The sequence below is a fragment of the Melopsittacus undulatus genome, chromosome 4, assembly GCF_012275295.1.
Source record: "Melopsittacus undulatus isolate bMelUnd1 chromosome 4, bMelUnd1.mat.Z, whole genome shotgun sequence".
Classification (NCBI taxonomy): domain Eukaryota; kingdom Metazoa; phylum Chordata; class Aves; order Psittaciformes; family Psittaculidae; genus Melopsittacus; species Melopsittacus undulatus.
Window position 1 is genome coordinate 72,119,961 of NC_047530.1, and position 17,566 is coordinate 72,137,526.

At 50.8% G+C, this 17,566-nt stretch overlaps 1 protein-coding gene across 1 annotated transcript; it reads right to left on the reverse strand.

Moving 5' to 3' along the window:
* Positions 1–2,062: 2,062 nt before the first annotated feature.
* On the reverse strand, positions 2,063–17,018 carry GALNT5 (polypeptide N-acetylgalactosaminyltransferase 5). The gene is made up of 10 exons (XM_031053356.2): positions 15,775–17,018; positions 11,872–12,038; positions 9,973–10,092; positions 9,356–9,491; positions 8,855–8,974; positions 8,255–8,372; positions 7,729–8,052; positions 4,602–4,682; positions 3,644–3,805; positions 2,063–2,646 (listed from the first exon to the last, which is right to left on the reverse strand). Exons 1-10 carry the CDS (start codon positions 17,016–17,018, stop codon positions 2,506–2,508), a joined length of 2,613 nt encoding a protein of 870 aa, XP_030909216.2. The 3' UTR covers positions 2,063–2,505.
* Between the last annotated feature and the right edge of the window lie 548 nt (positions 17,019–17,566).

Genomic DNA, 17,566 nt, shown 5'->3' on the forward strand with positions numbered 1-17,566 from the left:
GATGTGCAGTGTCCCTCTCTGCCACAGCATTTGTTCTTGTTCAGAAAAGCTGTGTCTGTTTCCTGTTGCTGACATGGGGGAGGATGGCGGCGCCTGTCCCCAGCATGAGTAGTGGTCTTTCTCACCCACGGTACATTCCTCCTTCCCCTCCATGATCCCAAAGCCTCCCCATGCCCCCTGAGGTACGATGCACACCCAGGTGCCATCAGTGGAGATGGTAAAAGGAGCAGGCAGCTCACTGGGTAGAAGGAGACTCCTGTTGCCACATCTGTTGAGTGTGCTGGAAAAAATGCTCATTTCTGGAAGACTAGGCTGACTGGTGCAATCTGAACGCTTCTCAATATTGTGTAGCAGCAGGGCCACTGCTCACTGCCAGCAGCCCCGAAGGCATGCTCCGGTCTTTAAGCAAAAGATACCAACATGGAAGTGAGCATCTACACAAACAGGGCAATAGAACGCAACTGACAAGCCTGGCAATGGGATGTGACCATGACATATGACCATTTGGTGCCTACTTGGTGACAAATGATTGAATGTCAGCAAACAGAATTTGATGAAATTCATGCTCCTGATAAAAGATGACTGCACAAACAACATCTGTGTCGTTTTTGCTGATGGTGACTTCAGGCTATCTGCACTAAAAGAGGGAGAAAATCAGGAAGACAGTTGGAATAGGAGCCAATAGGGAAAATCTGTTGAGCCAGTCAATATTTTGGCAGACTCAGCCTGTCAGATGCTGTCAGCATTAATCCACCATGTGAGAGGTAACATGAAAAATCAAAGGAAAGGTACAAGGGTTTTGTGAATGCAAGTGGAGCCTCAGCTGTGGTCACCAGTGGCACGAGAACCAAGTGCGATGCTCAGCCCCATGGATCCCCAGCGGCTTGTGCTCCTCACCCCAATGCAGGACAGCAAGGCAGGAAGGCAAGCATGAGCTTCTTCGGCAACCATCAATGTGCCACAACGATGTATCAATGTACAAGGATGTACCACATCCCTGTACATCCCTTTACCACATCCCTGTACATCCCTTTACCACATCTGTACAGGGAGCAGCCTCCCACAGCAGGAACTTCCTAATGGAAATGGGGAAGAAATCCAGTCAGGGACACATTAGCACTAGCCAGGGACACATCTCACTGTGCTGTCACAGCATAATTTAGTCTCCTATCAAATCTGTCCCTTCAAAAACTGGTGATGCCTTTTGGGGATAAAAAGCTTCACAGTAAGAAAAAAATTGCCTTTAACAGTAAGTTCAGAGGGACTTTTTGTGTGCAGAGCCTGGCCATCCTGTGTGGCTTGGGCTGTGCAGCAGCTCATCCCACTGTATTAACCTCTGCAGCGGTCCCTCTGAAATGTGTGTACACACACATGTATATGTGCACACACTTGCAAACCTTATTGAATGAAAACCCTCACTGAGTTCCTCCATCCCAAGAGCCTACAGGTAGAAGTTTCAGGTTGTAAGGCATCCTGATGGAGGTCTCTGCCCTTCCCCCACACCCCCTCCATTGTGGGAGGGTGCCACGATGGGAAGAGCTGCCTAGCTTATGCTGCTGGCAGGTAAAGCTTCCCTTGGGATGGCCCTGGCAGGAGCAGGGTGAGCCATCTTCCTTGGGACTGCACCGAGCATTACCAGACTCTGGCACAGGCACCAATGCAACAAAGTACCTTGGCCAGGGGGCAAGTAAAGCTGCAGTGGTGCTGGGGGAACCATTAAAAAGCCATTGCGGCTCGAAGACACAGCTGGCCTCTGCTGCATGTCACTGGCGAAAAGCAGGATAAACCCCTGATTTGCCTCCCCGATAGCTCCTCTCACCTCCAAGCAAAGCAAGACACCCACATCCTCTCTGGGGGTGTGGGCAAGGCATACTCACTGCCTCTCCCACAGCCCCATTTTCCTCACCTGCTGGGCAGCTTACTGACCCACATTTGCCACCCATTATTAAAAGAAGGCTTTTTCGATAATCAATCAATTCCTAATGGAATCTTGATACTCATTTGTCAGAGGCAACGGGTCCCACAGGGCAGGATCCTGCAGCCAGACCCAGCACGGGCATGTCAGAGAGATTTTTTTAATGCGTTGGTCAATAAACTTCTATTTTCTGTGGAAGAATAAGCAGCCCCATTTGCTGTTTACAGACTGCTGAGCCCTGGAAGTATTCCTGTAGCTTATGCTGTTGTCCGGAGGGAACTGCTGAAGGTTTGCTTACAGTAGGATGGGGACTTTAGAAAATATTTCCATTTAATAATACAGAAAATTATTTAAGCTTTTGCCAAAGTCTCTCACAGTGAAGGAAAAACACGCCTATGTTTCAGGCTTCGTTAAACCAGATGTGCTGCTCTTGGTATTCTGATCTCTCAATATGCTGGTTTAAATGACAGATTTCAATTATCATTTGGAAATGAACTTTCAGTTTTGTAATTGCTGTCACAAGTCACACACATGTCCTTGCTGAATTTGCAAGATGAAAACACAGTGTTTCTGGTCCAACTGTGTTCCCTTCAGTTTGCATAGTAATTGCCAAACTGCCACTTTTGATAAGGATTTGCAGAGTCACAGGCATTTACCCTCAGGGCTTTGTGAGAGGGATCCACTTCCAAGCAAGCCAGCTGCTGGAGATGCTCCGAGATGATGTGGTCTGTCTGCAGGGGCAAGAGAGAGGGTTTTAGGTAAGCCTCAGCTTTAGCTTTTAGCTGACTCATGTGGCAGCAGCTCTATTTTTCCACTGAGAAAGCTTGATTCTTGATGGTGTGCCCTTTTTTCATGTTTCCCTAATACATAAGATCTCTTTGCTGACTTACAGGGACTTCTGGGTAGGATCCAAAGCTGGCACCTGTTGCCAAGCCAGATCACACTACACCTCCTGAGCTTTCATTCACTGGGAAGGGAAAGATTAGTTTTCTCACTGTCCGAGCAGAAATTACAATGCAAAGGCAATCACTCCAGATGGTACATGCTATATTGGGGTACATACAACAGGAGACTGATTTTCATATTTTGGAGTTTCTTGGCTGGTGAACTCCAAGCACATTTACTGAATTGAAAAGGATGCTAGATAATTCAGTGCTTAAGTTTAAATGCTGGGGCAGTAAATTGGATTGTGAAAGAGTGAAGAGTTTGAGTGATCTCCGTTTTCTTGCTTTTCACATCTGCTTGGCTTTATCTACTTAACCCACATGGCCAGGAAGACAATGCTACAAGCGTTGCCAAAGGTGAGGACATTTCTGTGTCACCCCTTAGCATTGCAGTGTTACTTATTATCAGCTGGTTAACACCTAGATGAAATAATCCTGCAATGACATGTAGAGCATTGTCTGGGCAAAAGCTGGATCTTTGTGCATACAGGAAATGGGCTTCACAACTTTAATAAGACACAATGACTGTGACATCAGAAGGTAGAGCACACTAATTCCTTCAGTCAACATCACCAGGCACTGAGCTGCTCCTCAGACTTCCTACTGCTACCACTTAACTCCAGGTGAAAAGAGAAGACCTCAGCAAAGCCAGGACCAGAGGGCCAGGGTATATCCTGCATCTTGCACCGGGCTGCAGCTGCCCATCAGTTTGCACACCAGCACACTAACACAACCCAGAGGCCACAAGCCGTGGTGTGGCTGTCCTGGCTAGTGCAGCACTTACCAGCTCTGGCTGGAAGGCTGCCAGTGACCTGTGCAGCCATGCCAGGCTGCGGCTCCTGCCTTCACAGCGGTGCAGGCCCAGTACTCCCGCAGTGCCAGCCTGAGCGATGCAGAGCTCTCCGTGCTGGATCAGCCTCAGCCAGGTGTAGTTGAACCTCTGGTTCTGCGGGGAGAGACCGGGAAGAGCTGTGACCCCACTTGCCTTCCATCAGCAGGGCTGGCTGCATGGGGATGGCAGCTGGCAGAGGCTCCCCAGCAGATGCTCTTCTTGCCTTTCTCCTGTCCTCACCCAGGACCAGGGGATGAGGAAAGCTGTGATCCATGGGAATACCTTTCCTATGGATTTGCAGAGCAAGAAAGCTCAGAACAGCCCCGGTGCAGGCTCTGAGAGTGACTCCTGGCACAGCAGCCTTGACCCCAAAGGTGACGGCTGTGTGCTTCTCTGCCCTGCCACCTCCCCTGGCTGCACCCCAGCACTGGGGTGCAAACAGACAAACCCCTCTGCATGACAATCCCAACCCACAAGCCAGCCTGTGCCAGAGCAGACAGCAATTAGCAGGGACCTGCCTAAGAAACACTGCCTATAAAGGAAGGGAAAGACTATCCACAGCGGCTGCTTCCCATTGAGCAACAGACTGCAACTAGATGTTTTGCAGCAGCACAGAAAGCATAGGCTTGTATTTAAACGTTTCTCCCTATTTTCATGTGCAGGCTCATGGCTTTATCAAATTTTCCTATTCCAGCTGAATTTGCTGGTTCTGGGTCTGTGGGCTTGCTACAGACTTTGCAAACAGGGAATTTCTGCCCCTAGCTGTCTGCAGGCATCATGTGGCCATGTGCCCTACGGGAAGGAGTGCTTTAGCTGCCAAGGGATAGGCAGGTCACCACAGGAAGGTACAGGAGCTCTACGCCATGCACAAAAAATAGTATTACATACTCAGTATGCAGAGTATCCTTACCTTGTTGTTAACATCACATGCCTCAAAAGCTAGAGTCGTGTTTTCCACAGTGATGCATCTTGCCATGGCTTTGTTAACAAGCTGGAAAACAGAAAAAAATTCAAATTCAGACATAAATTCCCAAGAAATAGGAGAGGCTGCTATACTGCAGTTAACTTCCTGGATTCAGAGACACTGATTGATACTATCCACTTAATTAAGTAAAGCAGAGATGGTGTGCTGGAGAGGTATGTAAATGCATATCTGGTCCATTACACAGGTTCTCTACCAACAAAAACTTGAAACTAGTCCTTACCAGAAACATTCAAGACTGGATGAAACATGTTCTTTTCCAGGTTTTTTATTTCTTTGGACACAGCTCATGTTCCTGTTCTGCAAATCACCAAACAACAGCTCCCAGCAGTAACAACTGCAGAATCTCTTCCCACTGCTACCCTGTGAAGGAGGGGGGCAACCAACATGCGCAGCTGACACCAATGCCTGGTGGTCCCCTCCCAGCTAGGGCACAGACCCCACAGCTGGTCCCAGGGAAGAACTCTATCACTGTATGTGATGTGCTTGATGCCCTACCTGGAGACAATTCTTCCTGTTTTCCATTCAGGTTGGTTGTCTCGGTACCCACCATCAGTGGAGAAATGGAGACACAGTCCCCTAGAGTGGGAATCCTGGCAGGAACATCATCATTAACTGTTTGTAACTGAACTGCTGTTACTTTGCACTGGTGGGTATAAGAGGACAAGTAAAAACTGCACCTTGGGTAGTGCAGAGTTTCCCTGATCATGTGTGTTCAGCCCCCGGGTTGCTGCAAGTGAGCATCAGGCTCTGCTCCCTTCACTGGCTTCTCTTTGCTCCTCCCTGCAACCATCCCTCATGGGTGAGCCAGCACCCAGTGCCTGCTCAGCGCCAGGATCTGCAGAGTGAGGTCTGCAAAGGGGCACTTCTTCACGCTGTTTGTATGGCATGTTCAGAGGTTGCTCAGGAGTACAGGAAGTTATATGGGAAAGCTCAAAACATTGGACTGAGCTCTGCCAGCCCACTCCAGTTCCTGGGCTGAGGTCTACCACGCAGCAGGGACTCATGGCCATAGAAGACTTAGTTGGCTGCAGTCTGCAGGCACCATCACCAGCTCCTCAAATAACTCCCCAGGGGCCACTCACATCTCCAATTCCTTGCAAACATCATTCCTTCTCTTTCAGAATTTCTGAAGAGCTTATGAATTAATCCCCGTAAATAAATAGGCTATTTGGAAAACAGTTCTCAAGTAACTTTGAACAGTGTTCAGCACAGCTGGAATTTGCAGAGCTAGCTGAAAAAACAGATTTTCTGCCCTATTAAATTTTGAGAATGAAGATAAAAGAGCAATTCAGGTGGCCTGAATCAGGACAAAGCAAAGCAGTATCTTGAAAATTTTCACAAACACCTCTGACAAATTGAGGTTTTGGTTCAGGTGATATACGGTCTAACTGCTTTGCACTGAATTTGACATTGTTTTACTGCTCTGATTAAAAAAAAGAGCCGAAAAAGTGAGTATTTCTCAAAAAAATTTTTTTGGGGGGGTTATGTTCTCAGATTATGACTGCTACTTCTTTTTCAAAAATGTCACTTAAGCCGATGTGTCACTGAATCCTTCAGTCTGATCCAAACAGTCCTTTCTGAAAAATGCAGGGACATGGGCTTTTGGACATACAAGTTTTGGAGCCAGAGAGACAGCCCTTGGCTCTTCTGCTTGCAGCCACTGTCACACTGAGATGGATGGATGCATCTGAATGGACGCATGGCTCATAATCTGCTGAAGGGCCCCAAATCAGCAGTTTCCTATGGCTTTTCTGTGAGAGCTGAGAGGTCAGCAGAGGAAGCACAGCATCCCTCCCCATGCTCTCTGCAGAGCTACCCTCCCACACCTTCATGGCTTGATCATTAAAACAACACACTGCAGCTGGCAGAGAGCCTGACCTGATCCCTAGGGATCCCTGTGATGGTGAACCTTCACATTAAGCCCATAGACAAGCCTGAAACACAGCCCAATGGTTGATGTGCTGTTTCCCCGCTCCCAGAAGGGCTGGTGCAGTAACTGTGTTTCTTGGCAGGGATGGAGGGGACAGGCCGTTCTTGTTCTCACTGCCCCAGCCGTGCCAGACCTGTGGTCACCGGCTTCTGGCCACCTCCTCTCAGCAAGTGTTGTTCCTGCCATGGCACTGGTGGACAGCAATGGCTAGGACAGGCAGAAAACCCTTTAGTTTTCATTCCTGGAATCATTGAAATTCTTCTGACAGACCAAATATTTTACTTTTGTAACTGCCATTATAAGTAATCTGCAATCAAAGCTGTATTTCTGGGCAGAATATTTGAGGTTTCTGAATGTCCAAAGCAGCAGCTAATATTCAGCTTAAGCTCAACCCTGGGCCAAATTCAGAATCCATGTTTAAGTCTTGGCTAATTGACCTTTTAATGTTGGTAAAGTGACACTGAACACCTGAGGAATAGCTGCACAAGGAGGACTTGGTGCCAGAGATCACCAGGAGTCTCCCGAAGCAGAGATGGAGAGATGCCGGAAGAGAAATGGAGCCTGACCCACTTATACTTATCAGCCAGCAAGAGTCTTGTGGAAGCAGGACTTAACATTTATGGTGTTTTCTGCCCATTGAGCCCTTCCGAAGCACAGGCTTCTTGTGCGCTGCAAAGATGCTGGGCTCTCCCAGGCTGCAGGCAGCGCAGGGGAAAAGCGGATTTGTGCTGCGCTCTGCTGGCAGCAGAGCACCGGTACAAACCTTGCCTCCTCCAGGCCCCCTGGGCCGCCCGATAAACCACTTCCCTCTCCTGCCGTGGCCAAAATGCTGTGCAGGTAGGGAGGATACTGGCCCCCGCCCTGGAGCACATCCCTGACTGTGTCTGCCAGAGGGGCAGTTCATCTGCGGTTGAAACACTCAAATGGCTCTTTAAAGGGAGACTGTCTCCTGGAACTGACCTATTTCTTGATAAAAACACTAGGGAATCCAGACCACGGTGACATATTAAATATTCAGTAATGTTACCAAATGCCAGGGAAACAACTCAGTGTACTGGCAGTGTGTAGCTAGCCACTGAAAACATGTTCAAATGAAGGGCAGCAAGTCATCTGGCTACATACCAGACCACTGGCTTTAACCAGGGGAGCTTCCAGGTCTGGGTAGACATTCTCCAGGTACCACCGGAAACTTTTGCACTGAAGCTTCTTTCGCAGTTGGATTTGTTGAGTGAGGTCACCAACATCCACGTTTTTCAAGACCAGATGGTAAGCATGGCCATAGAATAACTCCTTGTACTCATCCAGCCAGACCTCTGCAACGCGGGCCAAGTTCCTCTCCACTGTTCTCACACGATCTTTTGGGAAGGAATAAGGATTGTCATTCCTGAAAATGTGCCCAACTCTGGAGCATGGAACAATCTCAATCTCTCCTCCGCACATCCAGACCTGAGAAACAGAGGTTGCTTTGATAGAAACACATGCAAATGTTGGGTGCTGGCTTTGTGCAAGCCAGAAGAGAAGTAGAAAATTAAGTAAACTGCCAGGACAAATGGCGTCTCCAGCATAGGCTGTCCCTGTGGGAGACCCTGGCTGAGCCCCATCACCAGAGCCAGGCTGGCAGGGATGCAGGTGTATGACAGTGACATACCTTGAATGAAATCTCCATATTTTCACCTCCCCAAACATCCAGCCCTGGGTCGTACATTCCCAGCTCAAAAAAGTACTTCCTATCAATGGAGAACAGGCCACCTGCCATGACCGGGCACCTGGGAAAAGAGAGGCCACACGGCAGGTCAGCTGGTCGGGGAATGCCCATCTCCTTCCCTTTGCCTTGACAAGGGTATCATTGAGAAGCTGTGGGCTACTAAATGCTGGGGGATGGTACGTGAGGCTGCAGTTAACAGAGACAGCAAGACATTACCTGATCAGTCACTCTGCTGATTCTATGATATTTGAGTGGCTTTACCCAGCCTGAAAACCACAATGGGACATGGAAGGAAAAATGCAATGATACATTCCCCCAGCCCCAGCAGCACCAGCAAAATGCCAGCAGTGCCATACAAGGTGAGAAAGGCTTGTTGGGCTTTGCCCATGTCTGGTGATGTGACTGCCCATAAGTGTAGAAAGTGCCTGCCTCTGTTGTCCTTGAAGGCAAAGAACAACATTTGGCATTGAAGGAGCCTTTGTCGCTAAGTTATTAACAAAGGAACAGGTCAGACCACAAAGCTCTCAGATTTGCTTTTTTTACCTTATTATATCAGTTTCCTTGATTTTATTTTTCTCGATGATCTCTTGCGGAATCTGCTTCCATCCAAAATTCATTGGCCAAGTAAAAATCCCACGCTGAAAGTTGTCCACGGTCATGTAACTAAACAGAGAAAAGATCGGGATGACTAATTCTGAGTCACATTCCTGATTGAAATGTCACCCTTAATGAGTGAAGATGAATATCTGTACATAATTAAAACAGGATTTTAACAAATTTCATCAGGAATCCTCTTCATGTACTAAAAGTCATAAAAAAGGGAAAAGGTGTGTGGGATAAATGAAGGGGCCAAGTCCACTGCTGATGTTAAGCTCTGGTGCACAGCAACGTGACATATCCCTTGTGAGATGCTGCTGAAGGCCAGTTAGGAGGTCCGGATCTGGGTCTTCCTGTAATTAGTATGTTGGTAGTCCCAGTAAGAGGTTTCACTCAAGCCACTGGCATGGATTTTGGATATCCCAAGGACACAAGCCACCACATTACCTCATGTCCTTGTCGCTGATGACCTCAATGACAGGGCAGGCAACCTTGGTCCAGCTCAGGCGGACCCTCTCCAGCAGTGGCTCCAGCCACCCCACATTGCACTCCACATGTGAGTCCAGGAATGTCAGGATGGCACCTGTGGCAGAGGTCAGGGTAGGATCAGGCCCCAGGTGCCCCAGGTGCCCCTTCCCTGTTCTCACCCTATGCTGACTGGACACCCTGCAAGCTCATGGTAGGGCTGATGGTGCCATCACGGAGTCATGGCTCCCAACACTTTCCCAGCCATAGTTCAAAGCATGTTTTTGCTGTTCAGCCATGGAGGCCAGCAGAGTGAGGTGGGATGGCTCCCAGCAGAAATGACCATTTCAATGCCAAGACAGCCTGGCCTGTGCAGGCAATGAAGCCAAGGTGGCACAGCTGGAGATCCCAGCTGTGGCTTCCTAGGGCTGTGCTGAGGTGCTGGACAAGACATAGCTCTACCACTTGTCAGATCCTTGTGCTTTACATATCAAAGAGATGCCATTATCTCACTGGGAAGAGACTAAAACTCAATGCTGGAGATGGCTTATCAGCACCTGTGGGAGTTCGCCAAGACTGTGAAATGGCTTTCATCCTACCTTTGGCAATCTCTGCTCCCGCCAGTCTGGCCCGTATTAGACCGTGCCTCTCCTTGAGATGGAGAATCTTCACTTTTGGGAACTGTGACATATATTTGTCCAGCTTCTCTTTGAGGTACTCTGCAGGGAAAGAGAGAGTGAGGCTGACTTACCAATTTCACACCCACTTCCAAGGTGAAAAGCAGTAGGCAGAACATCCCTGGAAGCAGCTCCAGACACACCAGGATCCTTTGGGCTGGGATGTGAACATCTGGGCACAGCTGCAGGGCTTCTAGTGTCACAGAGAGAGCCTGCTCTCCGGTGGACAGCCACATCAGTACCAGCAGGTTTCAGCTGGCATTTAAAAATCTCTTCTGGAGACATGTGTCCCTGGTACTCTGTGATGGGCATGCTACTTGGTCCTGGGGGCTCACCGTGGGCTGTCTGGCTGCTTTGGATATGCCCTTCCAAAGGATGGGCTGCAGGTGGTCATATCGTCTCCTGCTCCCTGCACAGCAGGCACCCACTTGGCTTCCGCACAAGCCCAGTAGATGCAGCAAAGGCAGGCATAGCCAGCATGGGCGAGTGCAGTGACTTGCTGCACACACAGCACATGGACAGTGGAGAGCAGCAAGTGCAGGGGTTTTGGTGATAGGCCATGAGCAAAATCTCAGCGGCATCACTCGAGTAGTTCATGATCCAAACCAGGTATTGAGCTGTTGCTCAAAAGCTCCAAAATTACTTTTTTTTCCCGTCACTGCGCTATTATTGCAATTAAAATCTGTTCTACTTTTCCTTTGCCTATTTTTTTTATGCTCTACATATTTCTTGATAGCAAGCACCAAATTTAAAGACTCTGCCTGGGTTTAAACTGCACAAGGATTTGCTGTGACGTATCTCCACTTCTCAGGCTGCTTTAGTCATGGTTTCCTGTGTCTGTGGAAGAAGGTGGTGGTGAACTCTCACAAGTAAGAGTGTGAGGAAGTTGGTGAGAAAAGTGCTTTGTTTGGAGCCAGCCATCACCCACTTACACCGTTCGGTCTATGGGGAGGACCCCCAGTCTCTGCCACAGATGGGTTTTATTAGTTCTCTGTAGGTTTTTTTTTCAGGAGAATGTAACTGTTTGCATTTCAAAAACCAGTTAAAAGTTCTGAAAGGCTCCAAAGATGAAACATCTGTGGACACGTTTGCTGTAGGTGATTGCTGCTGCTACTTGGACTACAGCAATGCTGAGCACAGAAGAACCAGCAGCTGGAAAGTTACATTATTCCTACATTTTAAAGGGCTTAAATCAGCAGAGAGCCAAAGCATTACAAAGCAGAGGTTCAATATCATATAATATGCCTGAGTGCATATGCAAAGCTGCTGTGCATGTGCAGATGCCTGGCTCACCACTGCTCTTACTGCAACTATCACGTTCTCTGAGCAACCAGAGAAGTGCAGCACTGAAAACGCAGGGCACTCATCTGGAAGGTGCACAGAGAAGGATGACAGCATCTCTATGAACGTACAAGTCCTTGGCCCAGGATGCCCCAAAGATGGTGCTCCTGGACTTCAATGCACCTACCAGCCTCCTGCACATGTGCAAAGCCACGCACATGTGTAAACTTAGTGATGCACAGCTGTAAACGTAGCAGCTGTTTAAGTGAATGGACGAGGATGGGAGAGACGTGAATGATAAAGTCTGGCAGACTGCTTGGCAAGAATTGCAGCTTGATCAACCACAGCCACTCCCAGTGCCCATCTGACCTCCGATACCCCTCATCTGGAAAGAACAGCACAGGCTGCGGATGCACTTCAGTACATAGAAAGGAGAAAATGTGATTTCTCTCACCTATTCAGAATTGAATTACAGAGAACAAATTGCATTTTGGCCTCAAGTTATATTAGTTTCATAAAGGCAGAAGAAGCTTCACCTACGTTTAGTGCTGAAGTCGTCCACCAAAATGACTTCTTCAATCAGGTGTGGAGGAGACCTGCTGAGAACACTGTGAACTGAGCGGAGGAGGGTGGACCACACTTCATCCACGAAGCACATGATGATGCTGGTGTTTGGGAGGTCATCATGAACACGCTGCTCAGAGCACCTGCAATGGCAACACAAGCTCACAGGTAATGGCCATTAGCACTCCTGAAAGTCTCCAGGCTTACTGTTTTCTGGGAAAACATATAGGGAGGGGGGAGATGCCAAATGTGAAATAGAGAGGCAATGCCCTGCAACAGGATTTTGTTGGGAGAGGGAGCAGAAAGCTGAGAGGGGGGAACTCCCTACACAGTCCCACAGGGCCCTTCTTGTTGGGATAAGTTGTGCTCACTACTTTCTATCAGGGACCTCTTTTAACTCCCTACCTGCAGGTGACTATATCTCTTCTCAATGAGCAAATTGTTGAAAGTCCCCAAAAGTGAGGCTGATTCCAGCTCTGCACCACTGGTCTCGGCGACTTCTGCGTGAAAAGGACCCTGGTGTGCTCCAAACACCCTGGCATCCTGGGCTGTGTGGGATAGCCCCATTGAAAGTAAAGAGTTGGTGTTATGTTCAAAATGCAGGGAAATGGCCATTTATTTCCATGAAGGGTTACTCAGCACAGCAACTCATCAAACATGCAGACAGTGAGGAAGAGCTGCCCAGTCCAACTGCTGCACATCACTCAGGGCATCCTGGAGAAAGGTAAAACACTCAAGCATACAATGTGTGTACAATTGTGTACAATGGTACTGGGAGGTCTGTCCCCTGAGCACCCTGTATCTCATGCCCTGAGCACCCATGCCTTCTCTGGGACAGCCAGCCTGGCTGTGCTGAGCCCGCATGCAGCACCTGCTCCCCTCACAAACAGCCAGTGATATGCATTGGTGGGTTTGAGGTGCGATGAAATTTCTTCTGTGCTCATGGGTTTGTCACTTTATTCTGCAACAGCCAAAACCTTAATGGCTGGGTCAGGCCTGTGTCTTCCATGTTTGAAGAAAAGGTCAGTGAGCAGCTTTCTTCATCTTCCATTTGTAAGTTGAGCACTGCTATGCTGTGCACCTTGGGCAGCAGGGCTTCCCTAGCTCTGCTGTCTCCAAGTGGATCTCCAGGCCTGCAGAGTGCCTGGCAGAGCACTCCTCTCCCCAGACTGCTCCTCTGCCCAAGACTGACAGTTTATCCCAGAATATCCACGAATTGCTGGGACTTGCTTTCTCTCTCTCGTCAAGAAGCTGAAGGCTGATAGCAGGTTTTTCTCTCTTCCAGAGCAGACCTCCACAGGCAGAACAGGTGCCAGCCAATCTGCAGGTGTGGACAATTTCTCAGTGACGAATCAAAACCACTGTCCATTCTGCTGTCAACAACAGAGAGAAAAATAGGTACATGGGAGCACATGGAAAACTGACTTCTTCCGTCTCAGTGAACAGTCCCTTGGGTTTGGCTGGTGCTGGCTTGGATGCTGACACGCAGCTCAGACCACGTGGTGTTTTGAAGGAAATTCAGAGGCATTTCAGGACTTCACAGCTAATCAGAAGTGCTCCAGTAAGTGAAAATATCCCCAGAATTACTCTCTGTCACAATCCTTGGGACGTATCTTTCCTTCTCCTTTTGTAGCCTGGTTCCCCACAGACAACAGCCAAGGCTGGCTCAGCCAGGACAGAATGTGCTGTTTGATTATGGTTTGGTTGGAAACGTTAAGGGTGTTTGCCCGTGGTGATGGGACCCCTCTGCAGTGTGGGGAGGGAGAGTGGTTCGGACATACTGGCAGGACTGGCAAGGTCAATGGAGAGAAGGCAGGGGCTGAACCAGGAAGCTCACTTGCAAGAAGACAACAGGACAACAATAGACAGCTAAACTAGGAGAAAATAGATGAGTTGGAGTTGCTCCTATGGCAAACCCAAGGAGGCAGCTTGTGGTGGGAGGAGGGAACAAGCCCACAGATAAGGTAGCAGCTGCTGAACACAACAGCTTTCATTGCACGGAGAGAGGGATGTGAAAGCAGCTGAGAAAAAGCAGCCGAGACCCAAGCTAAAAAGTCTGCATGCAGTCAGGCAGGACCTGCTATGAGGACATCTCTCTTAGCTCCTTCATTAGCAGCAAACAGGCCTTTGGCCAAAGCCTGCACATATCCTTGGCAGCTGGAAAGGGGAAACCTCAAATGGAGGAACATCTTTTCCTCCCTTCTTGTCTAAAAAAGTAGGATTTCTGGTCAGAGAGCACCAGGGTTGCTATTGCTGACCCCAAGCTAAAGAAATTTCACTATGTCCTATGTGAGTCTGGGCTCTGTTTCTTTGCTAAGTATACACATATATACATACATACCTATATATTTTTAGATATGTATATATAATTAATATATATAGCTAAAGGGAAATAGAAGTCAAATCCTTTTGAAATTTCTCTCCTAAACAGGCTTTTAAACAAAAATAGCCCACAGCCTTTATGTTCTGTTGACATCATTCTGAAAGCCAACAAAATGTAGGCTCTGAAGTTGCTTTGGGAAAGCATCACCTTTGATCTGCTGCCCCTGAGCTTAGAAGCAGCCTGGCCCTGAATACCTGATCTGCAGGGATGCCCAGCCCATCCCTTCCCAGCTCAGTTATGCACAGCTAGGGTCCTTCCCCATGCCTGCCAGCATGGGTGCCAGCTTACCCAGGCCATACTCTGGCATGCAGTGTGCAACGTTTTTTTTACCTGGATGACTCAATTGTCCCAGAGAAGCTATGTCAGTAGCCTGGGGAGGGGTCAGAGGCACATGGGGACCTTTGCTCACAGCACTGCAATGTAGGGCTGAAATGGGGTCCAGCTCCTCCTTGGTGGGACTCGTCCTGCATGCACTTCTGCAGAGGCTCAGCAAGCAGCACCATGGTAAGAAAATTCAGAAAGCATCCAGCATTGCACACTGGTAGGCATATTGAAGGCTGTGACAGGGCAAGTTCCTGTTGGCCAAATTTCAGTGGTCTAGTTCAGCACTCCAGCCAGGATCACAAGAGGAACTGCAGTCTAAACTGGGACAAACTGGAAGCAAAAGCAGTATCATGCTGTTTCATCCCTGAGAGCTGCCAAAAGCTATTGGAGTGAGCTGGCCCTTAAGGCCTGATATCTGCCATGCCAACCAGCCAAGGGCAGAGCCTGCACAGGCTACTGCCAGTGCCAGGGCACCCAGGGCAGCTTCCCATGGCCCCATCCCCCAGCACAGCAGCATGTATCCCCAGGCAGTGCTGTCAGTGACATGCCCCTGTTTGGCCAAGGTGTTCCCCATGACGCCCAGACAGCAATGCTGTTTCCTTCTGGGCAGGTGTGTGATTCACCCGTGGCATGCAGGCTGCACTTACAAGCATTTCTGCGTTCTGCTCCACAGCTTTCAGGGCTTTGGTCAAAGACCAAGACACAGTGCTTTGAGCCACCCTGGCTCCATTTGTGTGCACAGGTGGCTCCTGTACCTTGAGGGAAGGGCAGCGGCTGCTTGAAGGAGTGAGAGCACCTCCAGGCAGGGGGCTTCTACAACCAAGAGAAATCGAATGGTGCAGGGATGCTCTGGGAACCAAATGCACAAATACTGAAACCAAACAGTGCTCAGTGTTGCACCTGACAAACCAAAGTGTTTTAAGGTACAAAGAGGCCTGTGCCACACTGCCCACCTTATGTGTCCCAGCCTCTTTGGATGGCAGGGCGCAGGGTTAAGACAATCTGCAAATTTTTACCCAGTTTTACTTTTAATACCAGGCTGCTCCTATGTGGAAAGGCAAAAGCAGTCTCACAGCTAGAAGCACAAAAAGAAGGTCACAGTGCACCCAGCAGCCCTCCCCAGGAGCCACTGAGCGCAGCACAGGTATTTGTGCAAGGGAAGAAGATCTTACCCGGCAGGCCTGGTGTCCACTATGGCTCGGTCTACGGGAATCAAATCACTGAGGTAGACATTAAAGTTTCCTTCTTTCCATCTACTTTTTGCTTCTTCTTGTTTGTCATCAGGGACTGAAACAGGGTGTCCAAACTGGCCAGGAGCCTGGGGGTCTCTTGGGGCAAGCGTTACATCCATGGACAAGACCCTGTGGGTCCCCGGCCTGCTGGTGCCTGTCTGTTCCTGTCCGTCCTTTCCAGTGGCACGCGTCCTGTGAACTGCTCCTTGCGTTGCACCCCATGTCTGGCCACCCAGTGCCACAGTCCCAGTGGTGGTGGTCACAGCATGGATGCTGTCCCCATTTTCATTAGCAGGTTGCCACTGTTTGTGCGTTTCTTGTCTCTCTGTGATGCTCCGCGCAGAGTCAGATCCCAGGCGTGAGGCTGCTGGGCTATCCAGTTTTATCCCCTCTTTGCCAATAAGGATGAAGTGGTTTTCGGAGGAAGTTTCTTTCTTTCCCACTTTGACTCGCTCCCGCTCAGCCAGGGCTCCCAGCTCCGCTGACCGAGGTGGCAGGCCGCCCTTCACCAGCGTGCCTGCAGGCTGCTGCCGACTCTGTTCGGTGGCATGCCCGGGCCCCTGCACCGCCGGCCCCCTGAGCCCGACCCACCGTGCAGGCTCGGAGAGCCCCGCGCCCAGCAGGGCAGGGGAATGGGGCTCGTCGGGGGAGCCTGGCCGGGACGGTGATGCCTTCAGCCACCCGGCTCTGCTCCCGGTGGGCTCTACTACGAACTTCGCCGCTGCCTTCGACGGGGGTCCGCTCGCTGCCGGTGCTGCCACGGGCCCGGCACCGCCCCTCAAGTTCACAACCGACCCCGGCGGAGTGGGCCGGGCCCCATGGGGAGCGGCGGGGCGGCCCTCGGCGTTCTGCCCCCTGACCCCGGCTTCGGAGGCCGTGGGGCTCGGCGCCCGGGGAGGCTCCCGGCGGGCTCCCCGGGGGCTCGGTGTCCCTTCTCCCCGGCGTCGCCCGCGGCGGAGCCCAGCGTGGTCGGCCTGGCTGCTGCCCGCCGGCGCTTCGGGGCCGCGCCACGGGCGCGCTCGCTCCTGCCCGCGTTCCGCTGCCTCCTTCAGCAGCCGCCCGCCGGCGTCGCCGAGGGAGAGGCGGAGCGCGGCCATGTCGAGGAGCAGCCAGACGACGGAGGCGGCGAACACGAACGCCAGCGCTCGCCCGCTACCGCGGAACAGCCGCCGCAGCCCGCTCATCCCCGGAGGCCGCTCCGGGCGGGCGGAGGGAGCACCCGGACCGGTGCACCCCGTGCCCGGAGGGAGCAGAGAGGCGGGATGGGCCGGGGCTCCTCTCGCCCCACCCAGCGCTGGGGGCCCGCGCTGTAACCCAACACCGGAGGAGGCTCGGCCCGGCCCGGCCCGGCCCGGCTCGGTTAGCACCGGCCGGTGCTCACCTCCTCCGCCGCACGGGCCTCGGCGGAGCGCCGCGCTCCCATTGGGGCCCGTTGTGTGCCATTCGCGGGGGACACCGTGGGGGCTTAGGCGGTCTATTCCGGGGTGTGGAGTGTGCGGATTGTCTGTTCCCGGTGGGACAGCAGGTCTTGGCGCAGGGGTAGGGCAGCCGGGCCAGCCCGGGTGGGAATGCGGATGCAAACGGGGCTGCGGGTAAGTGGTCCTTGCACAGAAGTGAAGCAGTGTAAGTAGGTTACGTGGCAGCAGCCGCAGAAGTGTGGAGGTTAAGGCTGTCTGCCGAGTACGTGGATGTTTTTCGCGTACCTGCTTCTATTCCAGGGCACAGGAGCCGC

What these genes read in the sequence shown, in the direction of transcription:
- GALNT5 (XM_031053356.2), bottom strand. Translation starts at nt 17,018, where the DNA reads ATGAGCGGGCTGCGGCGGCTGTTCCGCGGTAGCGGGCGAGCGCTGGCG. An exon ending in ATATGGAGATTTCATTCAAG is followed by an intron (nt 8,053 to 8,254) that starts GTATGTCACTGT and finishes TCTGTTTCTCAG; the next exon opens with GTCTGGATGTGCGGAGGAGA. An exon ending in CAGCCTTCCAGCCAGAGCTG is followed by an intron (nt 2,647 to 3,643) that starts GTAAGTGCTGCA and finishes TTGCCCCTGCAG; the next exon opens with ACAGACCACATCATCTCGGA.